The 17,499-nt window shown below is 59.2% G+C and overlaps 1 protein-coding gene across 1 annotated transcript; it reads left to right on the top strand.

Moving 5' to 3' along the window:
• Window positions 1-7,395: 7,395 nt before the first annotated feature.
• On the top strand, window positions 7,396-16,842 carry LOC130544433 (DNA dC->dU-editing enzyme APOBEC-3G-like). The gene is made up of 6 exons (XM_057316140.1): window positions 7,396-7,424; window positions 8,357-8,501; window positions 9,841-10,123; window positions 10,564-10,685; window positions 15,177-15,282; window positions 16,655-16,842. The coding sequence occupies exons 1-6, from the start codon at window positions 7,396-7,398 to the stop codon at window positions 16,840-16,842; spliced, it is 873 nt and encodes a 290-aa protein (XP_057172123.1).
• The last annotated feature ends 657 nt before the right edge of the window (window positions 16,843-17,499 follow it).

Genomic DNA, 17,499 nt, shown 5'->3' with positions numbered 1-17,499 from the left:
GTGCGGGCTCTCTGGGCAGCAGGGACCAGCAAGGCAGGAAGTGAGAGGACAGGCGTCCCCCCTGGAGGAAGGTCCTGGCCCAGGACACAGGGCCCCTGGAGGGCAGGCTCCTGGGCAGCCCCACCCTGAGTCCCGGTCCGCAGCCAGCACGGCGGGGGCGGGGGGTGGAGGGGGTGGCCCAGGCTCCCCGGGGCCAGCTGGGTGAGACACCTGGGCACCCGCACATGACAGGGGTTGTGGAGGGCGGGAGCGTCTGGTCTGAGAAGTCGCAGCAGGGCCTTCATCCCTGCACCTGCCAAGGGAGGAGGACAAACACGTGCTGAGCTCCCCTGAGAGCACACCGCCCAGCGGGTGATTGCAAACTGGACGTGGAGCCTTTGGCCCATCACCTGCAGGGGAAAAGAAAGGCTCCCAGAGGGAATGGGACTTGGCCAGGACCCTACAGGCATTGTTGGATGCAGGGATGGGGGGATGGAGACATCCCACTGGGCGGCCACCTGAGCCCTTTCTGTTCACCCCCAGGCCTCAAGGAATGAGGGGGGATTCGTATTCCAGCCCCAGGCAGGTCCCTGAGCCCTAGCTGGCCATTTGTCCCCTCAGGGCTGCCCCTCTGTCCCACTCACTCCCCCATTCTGGCTTCCCTTAGAACCCCCAGTCCTGGCCCAGTGTCCCCTCCCTGAGGGATGTGTCTGTCCCGGGACTAGCTGGGCCAACCGGGGCCTGAGTCACACCCTGGCTGCCTGCACCGAGAACCGCTGGGCTGATCACCCTCCCGGGCTGTCTAGTCACATCCTGAGAGTGGAAACCGTAGCACCGTGGCCCCTCCTTCTCGGGCGGGCATTCCCTGTTCCTGGACAGAGGGGAGGGTGTCCTCCCCGTACCTGCACTGAGCCGTCTTCCCATGTCTTCCATCCCCTAGACCCGGTGCCCTCTAGCCCTGACCCTGTCCCCTGGGGGCCAAGGTGGTCTCTGGGCCATCCTACCTGCTGCCCATACTTCCCAGGTCCCAGCCCGTGCACACAACAGACCACACATAGCTCGCAGTCTCCAGCCCCCCTGAGCGGGAGCCCCCATCCCTGCCTGGACCAGGGCTGCAGAGGCCAGGCCTGCCCCTGAGGATTTGGTCCCAGCTCTCGCCTTCCAGGGGGGAGGATGCCGCCCTGATGCAGGCCTGGCTCTCCTCCAGGACCTCCAAAGTCCCTCCCTATTGAGTCCAGAAAACAAAAACAAAACAAAAAGGCGTGATTTGATGATGTTTCTTCCAGCAACTACCCCTTGGGGAGTGTCAACATTGTCTGCTTTCCTGCCCTGGGGAGTGTGCTCTGGGTGTGTCTGGGAACCCCGAGGAAGGTCCTTTTTTTAGTCACTCTGTGTGTGTGCGTGCGTGCGTGTGTGTGTGTGTGTGTCTATCTTTTGATTCGGGGCAGCTGCCCGGGCACAGCTGTGTGCCAGGTCCCACATGTGTTTGTGTATATGGGATGCCTGAGTTCCCGGGGCAGCCTGGTGAAACCACGAGCTGAAAGCAAGCATAAGCCTCTGGTCACAGAACCAGGAAGCAGTGCCACCCGCCCTGGGCGCTGACTCAGAAATTAAGCCGCAGCTTTGAGCCCTCTGTGGCCCCTGCCCTGAGGTCTGTCTCAGTTCTGAGCACCAGCTCCAGGACGGCATTCCCCTTCTCTGTGGCTCTTGTTGGCTGTTCCTCTCCCCCCTCCCTCCTCTCTGGTCACAGTCCTGGACGCCCCATCCTTTCCCCTGCTCCTTCCCCAGGAACTGGCCCCATCCTGCATCTCAGGGGTGACCACTCTGCTGAGGCCACTGCTCACCCTGCCTCCCCCACGTGGGGCTGCTAGGGTATGAGCCAGAATGTCCGGAGGACTGGGGGGTGCACTGTGCGTTGAGTGATTTATTAAACAAGGATAGCCCCTCTATTTTTTTTTATTAATAACATCATCATTTATTGAGGAATAATGATCTCAGACATAGTCTAAAGCATTTGACATTTGCTTTGTCATTTAACTGCCACAACAGCCCCCATGGTCCTTCATTGCCACTGTCCGTGTGTTTAGGGGGAGAAACCCAGGGCCCCTGAGTATGGAGAAGCCTGGGCTCAGAGTGAAGTCCAGGACTTTCTGACTGTAAATCGTCCCTACAGAGACTCCACGGGGGGAGCTGCTCCGAAACCGGGGATGCAGGACGAGCACATGGGGGCCGAGGGAGGGAGTGTCCACCCCCCACCCCGGAGACTTGGGGGGAGGCGTCGGGATAGGGCTGCAGGTAAGGAGCCTCAGCAGAGAGGTGAGTGGTGTGGCCAGAGCAGGACCAGAGCCAGAAAGAAGGGTCTGGAGAGAGAGGAGGGTAAGGGGTTTGGTTGGGGACACTCAGAAGAAGGGGCCAGCGAGTAGGAGGGCTCAGAGAGGGGGAGGACAAACGCGGTCTTCGAATGAAACACCCTAGGAACTGTAAATGAGTGGGTCTGTCCCGGACCACACTCACACTGGGTGACCACACTTCCCAGGCACAGGCCAGGGTGTTAGGTTGGCCCTGCCCTCTTTGGCCCTAGGATGAGAGCCGGTGCCTGGAGGTGGGCAGCCCTCTGGTCGCAGAGGAGAATAGCAGAAGACGATCACGAAGAGCTGAGCTGGGGGGGTCGGGGCCCCGAATTCTGACAGCATCCCTGACTTTATAAAATGGAATTTTCTTTTTTTTTTTTTTTTTAAGATTTTTATTTATTTACTTGACAGAGATAGAGACAGCCAGCGAGAGAGGGAACACAAGCAGGGGGAGTGGGAGAGGAAGAAGCAGGCTCATAGCAGAGGAGCCTGATGTGGGGCTCGATCCCACAACGCCGGGATCACGCCCTGAGCAGAAGGCAGACGCTTAACCGCTGTGCCACCCAGGCGCCCCTATAAAATGGAATTTTCTATGCGACAGAGAACACCCAGGAGCCCGGGAGAGAACTCTCGCTCAGCGCAGAGTGAAGGCCCAGACACTCTGTTACATTTTGGTGATTTCCCTCTTCTTCTGAGAGCCCAGGATGGAGGCCAAACCCCTGCTTGCCAACAAGAACCCTCCCATCCCCCCCGAAGTCTACACACGCGCACACACACACACACACACACCCGGGGCACAACTGTAGGCACAGAAAAGGGAGGGGGGATAGATCCAGGAGCTCACAGACTCAGGGCCTAGGTCTCCATCCCCAGGAGGAGGGGCTGTCAGAGAACGGAGCCAAGGCCTCGCTGGCCCAGACAGGTGATAGCCACAGCTTTCGGAGTAACCGCAGTTTGTCAGAGCCTGAAACAGAGACAGGCCCCAGACGCTTTCCTCAGAGAACTCAGAAGTGGGCATGGGAGGGCCCCACAAGGTTCCGTTTGCCTTGGGGGTGGGAGAGACTGGGTGTGTTGGATGCGGCCACAGCCTTTTCCTGCGTGAATGTCTGCATCTCTGAAGCAGGTGCACGTTGGTAAAGTGAATAATACCAGTACCGGGAGTCAGTCGTCCCACGTTCTGCTGTGCTGCGGGTCCCCAGCACAGAGCAGAGCCAGGACTCCAGCCCAGCCCAGAGGGGGCCCAGAGCAAGCACTGGAAGCCAGGGGCACAAATGGGAGGGTTCTGAGCAGGGAGAATGCGCTGTGGGGAGAAGGGACAGGGACAGCAGCACATGGCTCATACCAGCCTACGTTTTCCTTGCAGGCTGAGGTGCAGCTGGACATCAGGCCTCTGTCTCCGGCCCGTGAGCCTTGCGGGTGCGTCACGTTAGATGACTTCCTCCTCTGGATATCCCTGGGACCTCAGGACACACAATTATGACAAACCCTGGTGTCCCATATCCCTGTGCCTGAGCACCCAGGCCCAGGCACCCCAGGACGCACACAGCTCCTCCTACAAGCACCGACGTGACAAAAAGGAACCACCCGGGGATTACTGGACACACCCAAGTGCCTCTCCGGGTCGGACCGAAGACAGGATGTTAAAACTTCGCAAGAGGTAGTTGTTGGAAGAAACGCATCATCAAGTCACGCCTTTTTGTCTTGTTTTTGTTTTCTGGACTCAGACGGCAAGTCACCAAAAAATCCACAATGCAGTCACTCAGGGCAAACGGGGCAACCCAGATAGAAGACAGAGGTCTGACACGGGGAAAAAGGTCCCCATAGCCAGTGTTTTCAGAGGGTACGTTCCAGGAAGCCCTGACCCCCATCTCCCCAGGGTCCAACTCCCCAGGGTCCCATCTTCCCAGGACCCCATCTCCCCAGGACCCCGGTCCCAAAGCTTGGCCCATGACCCAGGGACCACCAGGAGGTGCTGGGAAGGGGCCATGACACGGCCTGGGAAGACTGCTCCATCTTGGGCTGGGCACGGGCCCCCTGTCCTGGCCTCTGGCTCTAGGGAGGGGAGGCCACCCACAGGGGGCAGCGCTGGGGCCTCATCCAGAGCAGCCCAGCCTGGAGTCCAGACACTAATGGGACCTTCCACTCCCTGAGCCCCAGAGAGACTCAGGCTGAGCCCACGTGTGTGCGCCCTCCCCGGGGTCCTCTAGCTTCAGTCTGTGTCTCTGACCCCAGTCTGGACCCCCCGCCCCCCGCCCGGGGCAGCCCGCCCTGTTCCCAGTTTTCCTGACAGGGGAACGGGATCAGTCCTGGCATGGGCTGCCCCTGCCTGGAGTTTGGGGTAAGGGGGCACACATTCGCTCTCAAGAGGGACCCAGGCCCTCCTTTCCCTTCTGGGACCGTCACACGCTTTGAGGGAGAATTCTAGCGGGACTCCCCTAGGGATCTTTTCACATGTTCATTCAGTGTTCCAGAGGCAGATGTGGGGGACAGGGCTGTCATTCCCCATAGAACAGGATTGCACTCTTCTTGCTTCTAGCCTCGGAGACTGAGGGAAGCTGCCTGTGTGTTTTGAGGTCATGGCCAGTCTGTGGTGTGGAGTGCTCCTCCTGGACCCAGAGTTCACCACCAGGCTCTACTGTGGCCTTTACCAAAGCGTGTCCTCCCTGGCCTCGGCGACACCGGGCCAGAGAACACAGTAGTCCCTGGGCCTCTGCTACACCAGGGAGTCAGGCTCCGGGGAGAGGGGAGGATGTGGGGGAGGATGCCGGGGCGGGGGTCCTTCGGGAAGGACAAGGGGCACGAGAACAGAGGGGAGGCCCACCCACGGCCCAGGCGCTGTCTCCTCGTGCTCCTGCCCTTCGTAGCCCAGACTCAGACAGGTGGCTCAAGACATAAGGTTCAGGGGAAGGGCAAAGCCCTGTTACCCACGATGTACCCTCTGGTCTTCCCAAGACAAGGAACCCCTTGCCACCTGCAAAACTGACCTACGGACTTGGAGACACCCTGGGCCAGTCTGGCCTGTGTTTCAGTGGGCAGCTGGGGGCAGCCAGTGCAAGGGAGATCAGGCCAGGCTGGGGCCAGGGGAGCCAGGAAGGAGGGGGTGCCGGGAACATTCCAGAACTGGAGACCTCAGAGCTGCTGGCAGAGGAGCTAGACTGGCAGGGAGACTGTCCCCGGGGAGGCAGGAGGAAAGTGTCCTCCCTGCCATGTAGCCCCCGTTGGTCTCCCCACAAAATGCTACAGGACCATTGAAGGGGCACCTTTGCTCAGCAGAGCCAGTGATGCAGGCTGAGCCCAGAGAGACACGGGTGCTCTGGCTGCAACAGCTCCCTGGGACGGCAGGGGCCGATGTGGGGGGGGGGGCTCCCCCTCAGAAGTCCTCCCGGGGCCAGGGGCTTGTGCCCAGGACCCCACACTCCTGGAGCCCCCTCTGCCCCCAGCACGGGACTGGGTGCACGGGGGTCCCTCCACGGAAACCTACGGTGTGGGGGGACCAGCAGCGCTCCCTCGAGCAGGGTGAGTGACCAGAGGGACTTTGGAGGTCCTGGAGGAGAGCCAGGCCTGCATCAGGGCGGCATCCTCCCCCCTGGAAGGCGAGAGCTGGGACCAAATCCTCAGGGGCAGGCCTGGCCTCTGCAGCCCCGGTCCAGGCAGGGATGGGGGCTCCCGCTCAGGGGGGCTGGAGATTGCGAGCTATGTGTGGTCTGTTGTGTGCACGGGCTGGGACCTAGGAACTATGGGCAGCAGGCAGGATGGCCCAGAGACCACCTGGGCCCCCAGGGGACGGGGTCAGGGCTAGAGGGCACCGGGTCTAGGGGATGGAAGACATGGGAAGACGGCTCAGTGCAGGTATGGGGAGGACACCCTCCCCTCTGTCCAGGAACAGGGAATGCCCGCCCGAGAAGGAGGGGCCACGGTGCTACGGTTTTCACTCTCAGGATGTGACTAGACAGCCCGGGAGGGTGATCAGCCCAGCGGTTCTCGGTGCAGGCAGCCAGGGTGTGACTCAGGCCCCGGTTGGCCCAGCTAGTCCCGGGACAGACACATCCCTCAGGGAGGGGACACTGGGCCAGGACTGGGGGTTCTAAGGGAAGCCAGAATGGGGGAGTGAGTGGGACAGAGGGGCAGCCCTGAGGGGACAAATGGCCAGCTAGGGCTCAGGGACCTGCCTGGGGCTGGAATACGAATCCCCCCTCATTCCTTGAGGCCTGGGGGTGAACAGAAAGGGCTCAGGTGGCCGCCCAGTGGGATGTCTCCATCCCCCCATCCCTGCATCCAACAATGCCTGTGGGGTCCTGGCCAAGTCCCGTTCCCTCTGGGAGCCTTTCTTTTCCCCTGCAGGTGATGGGCCAAAGGCTCCACGTCCAGTTTGCAATCACCCGCTGGGCGGTGTGCTCTCAGGGGAGCTCAGTACTTGTTTGTCCTCCTCCCTTGGCAGATGCAGGGATGAAGGCCCTGCTGCGACTTCTCAGACCAGACGCTCCCGCCCTCCACAACCCCTGTCATGTGCGGGTGCCCAGGTGTCTCACCCAGCTGGCCCCGGGGAGCCTGGGCCACCCCCTCCACCCCCCACCCCCGCCGTGCTGGCTGCGGACCGGGACTCAGGGTGGGGCTGCCCAGGAGCCTGCCCTCCAGGGGCCCTGTGTCCTGGGCCAGGACCTTCCTCCAGGGGGGACGCCTGTCCTCTCACTTCCTGCCTTGCTGGTCCCTGCTGCCCAGAGAGCCCGCACCCTCCCCGAACCTCACCTGCCCTCGGTCACTCCTTCAGACTTCCGGGTAGGGCCTTCGTCAGAGCAGGGAAACCAAAACTTAACTTGACCCCAAAGACTTAGGGACATGACAGCTGGCAGAGAAGTTCCTCCTGTGTTGACACCCATGAGGGTGGCATGAGTAGCGTGAGTCTAGCAAGGGGTGTGTCCCCGTAATGCCAGCTCAGCCGCTTCCAGGAGCTCTGATGGCATATAAGGCTCCTGGGTGCTTGGAAAGCACCCCGAGAGGACGGCACAGGCGGGACAAAGCAGAGAAGCGGTGGACACAGAGCCACAGCTGGTGAAGGGACCTAGACATGGATGCTGGCAGAGAGGCCTGGGACAGGTAACCCCGCCCCCTGCGTCAGCCCTGCTCCTGAGCCCCTCCTCCCGGCTGCCTGATGGGGGCTCGCCACTCCCTCCAGGTCCCTCCTGGACCCCTGGGGGCGCCTGCTCTTCTTTGCCTTGCTCCTGCCACTCCAGCCCAGGCCCACCGAGCCCTGTCAGCTGACACCCGGTCTGCTTGTTCACCCAGCCTCCCCCAGGATGACTCCTGAGGACCCATCCGTGAGGGTCCCCACCCTTGGCTCCCTCCAATCCCCTCAGGAATCTGGTCTTTCTGCCTGGGATCCCTTCTGAACTGTGCACTGGAAGGTCCCTTTTAGCTTTTAGCTTTTGGTTTTGTAAAGGGCTTGTGGTATATTCATCATTACAGAAAAGCCCATGATTATTTCAGAAGCACAGGCTCTGGTGTTCTCCTATCGGCAATGGTCCCGCACGGGCATGTCTCGGCCCCAGTGCACCCTGCGGCACGGGCTAACCTTGAAGTCAAGAGGGAAAAGCCCCAGGTGTCCCTCCACGCAGGGGAGTAGGCCAGCGGGGACAGGGATGGGATGGTGAGGCCAGCAGAGAGTCTGAGCGCCCTGGGAAGCTCCTGGGGGTCACCTGACAGAGCACTGGCCTGGCCTCCTCCCCGGGGGATCCCAGAAAGGGTCGCAGAGGGAGGCTGGGTGGCCCAGCAAAGCCAGTGGAAGCCCGTCCTCTGCAGCTCCGGCCAGTATGTGGGGTGCAGGGGGGAAGGCCTGGGGCGGAGGAGCCCAAGAAACCAGCCAAAGACAATGAGCTCATAAGAAATAGTTTAGATTTTTAAAGATTGAAGTATCTTCACCTTTTACGGAAAACCTCTCTTCTATTCCCAACACACATCAGCAAGAGGACTCTCACTGCTCCAGGGGGAGGCCGTGTCCTTCAGCCTCTCCTCCGCCCCTTTGTCCACAGACACCTCCTGGATGAGGACACCTTCAATGAGAACTTCCGCAATGATGATTGGCCCTCCAGAACCTACCTCTGTTACAAGGTCGAGGGTCCCATTCAGGGCTCCGGGGTCCCTCTGGGCCAGGATAAGGGCATCCTGCGCAATAAGGTGACAAGGCCTCCCGGTCCTGGGACGTTCAGGGTAGAAGCTTCTGGGTGTACCAGGGGCAGGTCTCACCAATGTTTCCCCTTCGGTCCCCACAGCTGCCACACCTTGGCCTGAGTCAGGTGGGGACTGTTTCTGTTGTCGCTGCTGGCTTGGAGCCACACGTCAGAGAGCAGGCACAGTGTCCCAGGCCTGGCACCGTCAGTCCCTGTCACCCCAAGGCCCGGGCTCAGCCTCTCCCCTCCCGCTGTGCCTCTGAGGAAGGGTTAGGTCAGAGGAAAAGGCTTCTGGATAAGGGGTCAGCTTTTCTAAATGGGTCCTGCCTGGGGCGAGTGCCGGCCACAGAACCTGAATTCCGTTGGCTCTCGAGGCTTCCCTTGGTCACCAGTGGGGGTCCTGGCAGGACCCCTGCCCACTGCCTGGAGATCGTGCCAAGGGCACTGCTCCCCACACCAGCATCGCCCAGGGAGGTCCCCTCGTCCCCGATCCCCATCCTACTTCGCCCAGATCTCTGAGCTCGCACCAGGGAACCTGACTTGCTCCCCATCCCTGCTTGACAATCCTTCCCTGGACGGGTTGGACCCATCTCCACAGTCCTGTGAGCCCCGACAATGACATTCATCCCACAACCCAGGCGCCTCTCCTCTGGGCGCCCCTACCCCATTCCTCTCAGCACAATGAGCCCTTTTCTATCACCCGTGGGCGAGGCCCAGAGCAGAAGCTCCTGGAAGTGCTGGTGCATAGGTGGGAGGGACGTTCGGTGGGGGTGGATGGGATCCCTGACTGGAGGAAGCACCCACTTCCACAGCGTCAGGCCAGGGTCCTTGGAGCTCACCTGGCCTCCTGTCTCCCTTCCTGGGGCTCTTCCGCTGCTGTCTGCAGGGCCCCAGTTAGGTACGGGTCCCGAAGACTCTTCCCTTGGGCACAAGCTCAGAGGACTCCAGAAGCTCAGGGGTCAAGTTCAATCATATTTTAAAGCAATCCTTAAAAGTCGAAATTCCTGCAAATCCCATGACAAATCAAATCACAACAATGCAAATGAGGACCAGTCAGGTGCCCTGCCATGCAGAGCCCTAGTGAGCAGAGGCAGAAAGCAAAGTGCTCAGCACCCCTCATCGGGCTCCTAGGAATTTGCCCTCCTGTGCTTGTCTGCCAGTGGTGCTGACCCGGGATCCTGGGAATACCGCACTGACATCCCAATCAGCTCCACGCTGAGAAGGGCTCCCCCTGTATTTTGTGCCTGAGGCCAGGACTTCCCTGCCTGGCCCTGGTCCCACCCTCTCCCACGTTCACCACCAATGACAGAAACCCTTCCTGCCTCTTCTGTGCTCAGCCTGCCCAGGGACCTGAGCCCTCCTGCCACGCGGAGTGCTACTTGCTGGAGCAGATCCAGTCCTGGAACCTGGACCCGAAGCTTCACTATGGGGTCACCTGCTTTCTCTCCTGGAGCCCCTGCGCTAAGTGTGCCCAGAAGATGGCTCGGTTCCTGCAGGAGAACAGCCACGTGAGCCTGAAGCTCTTCGCCTCCCGCCTCTATACCCGAGAGCAGTATGATGAGAATTACAAGGAGGGGCTGCGGACCCTGAAGAGGGCTGGGGCCAGCATCGCCATCATGACCTACAGGGGTCAGCGGGGCCCTCCCGGGGGTGGGCAGAGGGCAGGGAGAGGCCTGGGCAGGGCGGCTGCTGGGGGGAGTGGTGGGCAGGAGTCGTGTCCCTGGTGGTAGACCCCGTTGGCTACCTGCGGAGGGGAGGCTGGAGCCTGGACAGCACAGGACAGCAGGGTCTGTGGGAAGAGAGAGGCAGGGCAGGACAGGTGTCTCCGGAAGGGGAGGGAGCATGAGGGGTGGGCAGGCCACACAGACCCTGGGCTTCCAGGAAGAAGGCCAGTCAGGCTGGCTGAGGTTCCAGGCTGAGGAAAGATTCCCAGGGTCAGGGGAGCGCCCCGGAGGAGAGTGAGCAGAGGTGTATTTAGGAGGGGCACAGCCTGTCCCTGGGAGTCAGACCCCCTGTGGGCCCTGGGCCTCCCCAGAGTCAGGCTCATGTCCCTCCTCTGCTTGCTGCAGAGTTTGAGCTCTGCTGGAAAACCTTCGTACTCCACGACCAGGAGGGAAGCTGCTTCCAACCCTGGCCATTTCTGCACAAGGAGAGTCAGAAATTCTCTGAGAAACTGCAAGCCATTCTCCAGGTGGGGGTCCTCCTTCCCTTCCTGCCACCTCCCCTGCCCTCCTCCCCCCTCTCCTCTCCCTGGCCTTTCCCTGCCCCTTCCAGAGCCTCCACTGGCTTACCTGCTCCCCCCTGGGGGTCAGCTCCACCCCTCTGGCTGCCTGGGACAGACACCTCTGTTTCCTGTCCTCCTGTGTCCCCTCCCTTCCCCATCTCTGTGGCTGCCAGACCCCTTCTGTGTTCCCTCTGCCCCCCTGTCTCACTGCCCGCCCCATGCCACTCCACCTTCTCCTCCTGGAGCAGGGAGCCTGAAGCATGGACTCCAGTCTGGCTAAAGACCGCAGGAGACCTCTGTGAACAGCAGAATCAAACACTTCCTCCCGGGAAATGCAACCTTGCCCTCCACCCCCATCTCCAGAGGGATCCAAAGAAGCCAGCAAAAGCCAAGGAGCCCAGAGGAAGTTGTCTTGAAAGCAAAATCTGAGTAGATTTACTTGTCATGGGAAACCTGTCTTAGGTTCCGAATATACCTGATGAAGATTGCCCTCGTCTCTGTCAGAAGAGTTTTCAATTTTCAGAGAATAATTACTTTAATTGATTTCAAATGCAAAGCAATGAAAGGGGATATTAAGGCTCTCCTACCAAAGGTTTTCTCTGGAAATGTGTCACAATGCCCAGAGAGCCACACCAAGGCTTGTAACCCTGTGCAAACCTGCAAATACCTCTCCCTTTGCGGTGGGCCCTTCGGGGAGCAGTCACACAAATTCCCTCTGTTGCGAGTAAGAATCAGCTAAGCCTTATGGGGGGGGGGGATCTAGAAATCAGAAACCTGCCCCCTGCCAACCTGTCCTATTGTCAGCCATGCTGATCTGCAATGACAGCCTCGCTGTAGAGAATAGAAAGAATGAGTCTAAATATTGGGGAGGAACCCTCACATTTGAGGTAGGGGGGAGGGTGGGAGGTTCTCCAGTCCTCACCCCTGCTACCTGCCCTGCCCTGAGAGGAAGCCTGAGGGAGGGGCCTCCCTGCTCAGAAGCTGAGCTCTGCTGCTTCATGACACAGGGCACCTGGGACAGAGCCCCCGGGTCAGGGCCCACACAGGACAGGGCACTGGGCAGAACCCCCCGCAGGCCTGGCATCGCCCTCCCGCTGCTCTCTGTGGAGTCCACACCCCTGAGTGCAGCCCTGGCAGCCGGTGGGTCCGCACAAGGCCTTCCTGAGGCCCAGCACAAGTCCCCGGTCCCTCCTCACAGACTTCTGCTCCCCTGTCAGGGCCTAAAGGGTGTCCCAGCCTCACACAGTGACTGTAAGGGGCTGGAGAGAGGCTTCATTCAGGTTGGGACAAGGGAGGGACTGAGAGGAAGGGATAGAGGACCATTGTCAGGCGGGGAGGAAGGGGCTGTCACGGAGGGCTGGCACCCCAAAGTGGAGGAGCTGGAGGAGAGAAGCGAGCCAGAGAGAGGGTAGAAAGGAGAGGAGAGGAGCACAGCGGGGCCCAGGTCTGCCGTGGAGGACGGGACAGAAGGAGCCTGAGGACAGGACTCTGGGAGAGAGGGGCTGCCAGCCAGGGAGAGCTGCCCTGGGGGGTGGACTTTGGGGCTGTAGCCCAGCAGACAGGAGGGGAGGGGCTCAGCGCTCCTATCAGCACCTGCCCCACCCCCCTGCCCCTGTTCCCCAGCTCCCCTCCAGGCACCTGTCTTCTCCTGCTGGGCTCCTGGGCCCCAGGGCAGCCTGCCCCCAGACAGCACCTCCTCCAGCCTGCATGGCTCACTCCCAGGAGAAGAGAGAGGGGCACTGACCCCAGACTTCGGAGCCTGTGCGTCCTTCCGTGGGCAGGAGCCGTGTCCATCCCTGGCAGGTGGCAGAAGGGAGACCCCAGAACAGGGTTCCCACTGGGGATTCCTCCGGAGACCCTTTTGTGCTGCAGAGGGAACCAGATTGTCCTCGGGGCTCGTCACCTGGAACCTAGGGACTGACCGGGGGCTGTGTAACCGGTCAGTGTCCAGGGCTGAGGACAAGGTGTGACATGGTTGTTCCTCCACGCACAATGCTGCCGTGGAACGGAGGGGATGTCTCCGCTCCCGTGGGTCCCTCAGTCCGCAAATACTCCCTCCGTCCTGCTCGTTTGGGCTCCTGGCTTGAGCAGCCTGGCGCTGGGAGGCTGAGCTGGTTGGGCAGCCTTGGGGCCCTCGCCAGAGTGACAAGTGTAAGAATCGCGGTTTATGCAACTTTACAAGCAACATCCTAACCTCAGATACCACGTTCAGAAGGAAAAAGAAAGGGGCTCCCTTGTAGGGGAAGAAGAAGTTATACAGGCTCCCGCAGGAAACAATTACTTTTCAGAAAGGAAGCCGACTTGGCCTTCATTTTCACAGACAGAACTTTGGCAACAATCTCAATCACTCCCGTGTCCGAGTAGAAGCCCACCGTTAACATGCTTTCGTAAACGTTGGCTGAAGTAAAGCTGTAAACGGAACGCCATGTGAACACCCCGTGCCCATGGCCGACTTCAGAAATAGACACAGGACAGCCGACCTGGGTGCCCGGGCCCCCTATGTCCTGCCCCCTGTAAGGTTCCGGAAAACCAGTCACCCCTGCCTTCCAGCTCGGACTCAGGAGGGGCGAGGGAGTCAAGGGAGGGAGGGGACAGGCACAGCCCTGGGAGCGGGGCGGCCTCTGGCCTGCAGGCGGTCCCTTGTCCCACACTTGCACACAGACTGTGCCCACACCTGCGGGCCTGCTCCCCCGCCCTCCCCAGCACATCATTCTCGGTCCCCCAAGTCTGACACATGTCGAAAAAAGAATGCATACTCTTCAAATACTGGGAGGACCACATCGATATCCAAAAGGACGCATAATATTCTCTCCGTGGGGCTGAGCCCTGGAGACTCACTTGATCCCACCAAGCCCCTAAGGAGCACATCTAGGTTCTTTCCAAACATTCAGAATTCTCCGGAACGCCGCAGCGCTGAGTTGTGTAAATGCTCTGGCATTTTGGACAGATGGTCAGAGGAAATCCCCAAAGAACTGGTTGCGGGAGCTTTGGTCCCTTTGACAGACTTCCCCGTGACAGCTTGTGTGGAGCTCCTCTCCCACTGGAGGCTGTGAGAGGCGCCTGGTGACACCACCACCCCTGGCCCTCCTGCATCTGGGGGGTCCTGGCAGGGGAGGAATAGGACCGTCCCACTGCCTGGGAGCAGAGCAGCCCGAAACCACGTCCTGGCCACTCTTCTGGAACAAAATCCCTGTGTACTGAGCTCAGATCACTCTGGAGAACGGCCCCACCTGCCACAGCGGGGCTCAGCAGAGTCACCCAGTTAGAGGGTCCCATTATGGCCGCCTAAAGCTGCTCCGTAAAGGAGAAGGGGTGCATGTTGGGACCTGTGTGGTCAGAAGCCATGGGCAGGGGAGAAGCCCAGTGGCCATGGGGACAGAGGATCAGTGACCTGGGGCAGGGGCCCTGGGGACTGTCATCACACATAGGGGGCCTGACAGAGGGAGCAGGCAGGCTCTGGGTCTCCGGGGTGACCATGTCTCCAACTCCAACAGAGAAAAGCATGAGATGTGTCCTCACGAATCAGCTGAATTCAGGGCTGGGCTTCCCCCCGGCACCAGTAAAGGCAACAAAGGCTTCCCAGGCTGTTACCAAATGGTTCGAGACACAGAGATAAAAAACCACCTGCCTGGTCCCCAGGAAGCCCTCTGTACCTTCCTTTTTTCTGCCTCCAGTAGCCTGGTGCCCCCAGATGACTTTCTCTTTCTCGGACAGGAGATGGGTGGCACGAGGCTAACCTATGTTACCATCTGGTGCAACTGGCCAGTGGTGCCCGTGTGGCTTCACAACGACGTCCTTCACAGCCAGGCACCAGGCAGGGACAGGCCCAGACATGCCTGATGTATAGGAGAAAAGTGCAGCTGTAGGTGGGCTCTTCTCAGTCATACACCTGTCCTCCCAGCATGTGTAGCTCAAAGGTATTGGTGGCGTGGCAGTGGGTGGGGACAACAAAGATGGAAGCCTGGTCCTGAGTCGTCCCCTCAGCTGTGTCCCCTCAGCTGGAAGGGCCAAGTCCAGACTGCAGGGTCTATGGGCGGGTAGAGGGGGGTCTGGGGGATGGAGAGGCTGGGTCACTGGCTCCTCCCCTATCTGCTCCAGACTGAGATCTTCTTGAGGACAGGACAGTGCCTGGCCCATCCTTGCCTCCCAGGTTCCCCCCGGCGTGGGACCCTGAGTTGGGGCTCCCGCATGCTGTTGAATGGCTGGGGGACACAGTGAAGGACCAAACCAGTCTTGCCTTCCCCGTGAGCGGGAATCTCGTCATGTGGAAGTGTGGCCCACATGCTTGGAGAACATTCTGGGGAAGCTGAAAGCACACGGGGGCTGCCGGGTCCCATGGTCCATTTCCCGGAGCCCTGGTTCTGAATGTGCCCAGAATGCCTATGTCCCTGACTTGAGCACAGAGCCCCCTGCCTGAGGACTTTGTAGCCTGGACCCCAGCACTGGTCATCCCCACAGATGGCCCGGAGCTGGCACCGGGCACAGGGGCCTCCTGGGGGTCAGTGGCCTGGCCGGGCTGGTGAGGAGTGCCAGCCAGTCCCCAGAGGGAGGATTCTGGCCTGTGGTGAGTGTGGGGGCAGGGTACTGGCGTAGGTGACACTGGGGACAATTTCAGTGTACCCCTAGGGCAAGGAGACAGACAGGGGGCATGTGTGGTGGTGGTGGGGTCTTCTGCTCCCTGCAGGGAAGCTGCCTGTCTCCTTTCCCACCACAGAGTTCCCAGGATGCTGGGAGGACTCAGGGACCCCAGGGAGGCCTGTGAGCCCTGGTGTGGCCTGCACACAGGTGCTGGAAGGGTCCTGGGGTGGGACGCCGTCAGCCCCTCGGCCCTTCCCTTTCCGTTTCCCCCCTCACTGGCCCTTGGTCCCTTTGGGGGAGACCCTCCTTTCTGTAGGTTTTCCTTCTCCCCCAGGCTCCTGCTGCCTCTTTCCAGTCCCTGTGCTCACTTCAGCTTAGCTCTGCTGTCCCCAGTCAGTCCCCTGTCGTTCTGTCCCTCCCTCCCTTCTTCCGTGTCTTCCTCCCTACCTCCCTCTGTCCCTGCCTCCCTCCATTTTTCTTGTCGTGGATCCTTTGCTTCTCTCCCACTGCCCAGAGTGTTTTACTGTCCTCTCTGATCCTGATTCTGTTCCCGCACTCCACTTTCTCCTCTCTTCCCTCATGGCGGCCTCTTTCCTTCCCTTGGAGCTTCACCGCTCACAACTAGACTTGATTTTCTCTGTGTCTCTCTTAGATCCACCATGAAGTAAGGCCTTGAGTTTCTGCTTCGACCCTTTGGGACTTTCCTCTCCAAGATGCCCTGGCACGAGTCACCTCACACGACCATGGCCTGAAAAAGCCCTTCTTGGAGATGCCACCTTGCAACCTGAGCCATGTCCCTATGTCACCACAGACAGCTGACACCCCAGTGTGTCCCTGTGCCCGGGTGTCTCTTTGGGCTCCTCAGTAGAGTTTGGAGTTTGTCTTTTCATCGTGGTTCTTTTTGAGCAGGAAACAGCATCCTTTCCTCCCTCCCATTGATGTCCAGCTGCTATGGGAGCGGCTGTCGCAGCCCAAGTGCCCTCTGATGCCCAGCTCAGTCCGTCTTGGGAACAAGCACTCACCTGCTGAGACAATGGATGGAGGCTCTGTTCCACCCCACTGCTCACTCAGTCCTTGGCTCAGCAACTCTGATCACAGGCTGTGCCCTTGCCTTTCAACCGGGCCCCATAAAAGGGGGGCTCCTTAAAATAGTCATGGGGTATATTAGTTACCACAATAACAAAAGTTATTGGGAACCCATTCTTACATATTTCAAAAAAATATTTTTAATAGTGTTGGCATCTACTAAAACACCCAAGCAATTTGTAATCAGTAGAGTAAGAAAAAAATCTCTTCTCTCATGCCTCCTGCCCACCCCATCCAGCCCTTTAGGAGAGTCCTGTTTCTTGTGGTTGTAGATCTTCAGTCCTCCTGGCTGCAGGATAGTCCCTCCGTGAGCACGCTGCACTTCCTTTATGAGCTCCGCTGTCATGGGCACTGGCTGCAGGATAGTCCCTCCGTGAGCATGCTGCACTCCTTTATGAGCTCTGCTGTCATGGGCACTGGCTGCAGGCAGGTGACTGTGGCAGAGTTCAAGAGGCCATAGGGGTGTAAGAAGAACTGAGGCTACCCAAGCCCAACTTCACCAAAGCTACACTCTTTCCCCAGAACATACCTCATTAACTCATTCACTTAGTCTCTTCAGTGTTTTCCAATCAGATATGGGCTCTGGTGTTGGTCCTAGTGTGAATTCCCTGATTACCAGGGAGGGATGAGGTGAGGTCTTTGTTTTAGACTCTACAAGGGAAGTCCTATCCACCTTCTTCCCCTCCCCCCCACTCTTATTTTTTTAAGATTTGGCTCTACCAATCTTCTATTGGCTTTCTTGCTAACTAGCGATACTTCACAACCTCATTCTAAAAAATCTACAAATCTTCATAAATACAGAATAATGTAAGATAGAGATGAAAATGTCCCTTCCTGCCACCACAGAAATTGAGGGAGAGAGATCTTACTGTGTCATAATATTAGTTCAAAGAACTAGTTCAACGAATCTGAATGTAAGATTAAAATCTCACATTCACAGAGCATCAGTCTTGATTTTCGGTGCTATTGTGTGAACACCAGCAGCTGTTACCCAGCAGTATAGAGTAGTGGTAGGAGGAGAGACTCTGGAAGCCAGCTACCTGAGTTCCAATCATGCCCCTACCACTTACTGGATTATGACATCTGACAAGTTCTTTAGCCAAATTATAAACATATG

The sequence above is a fragment of the Ursus arctos genome, unplaced genomic scaffold (genome assembly GCF_023065955.2).
Source record: "Ursus arctos isolate Adak ecotype North America unplaced genomic scaffold, UrsArc2.0 scaffold_21, whole genome shotgun sequence".
In the NCBI taxonomy this organism is placed as follows: domain Eukaryota; kingdom Metazoa; phylum Chordata; class Mammalia; order Carnivora; family Ursidae; genus Ursus; species Ursus arctos.
The sequence above is the reverse complement of the archived record's forward strand: the minus strand, read 5'-3'. Positions and strand labels throughout refer to the sequence as shown.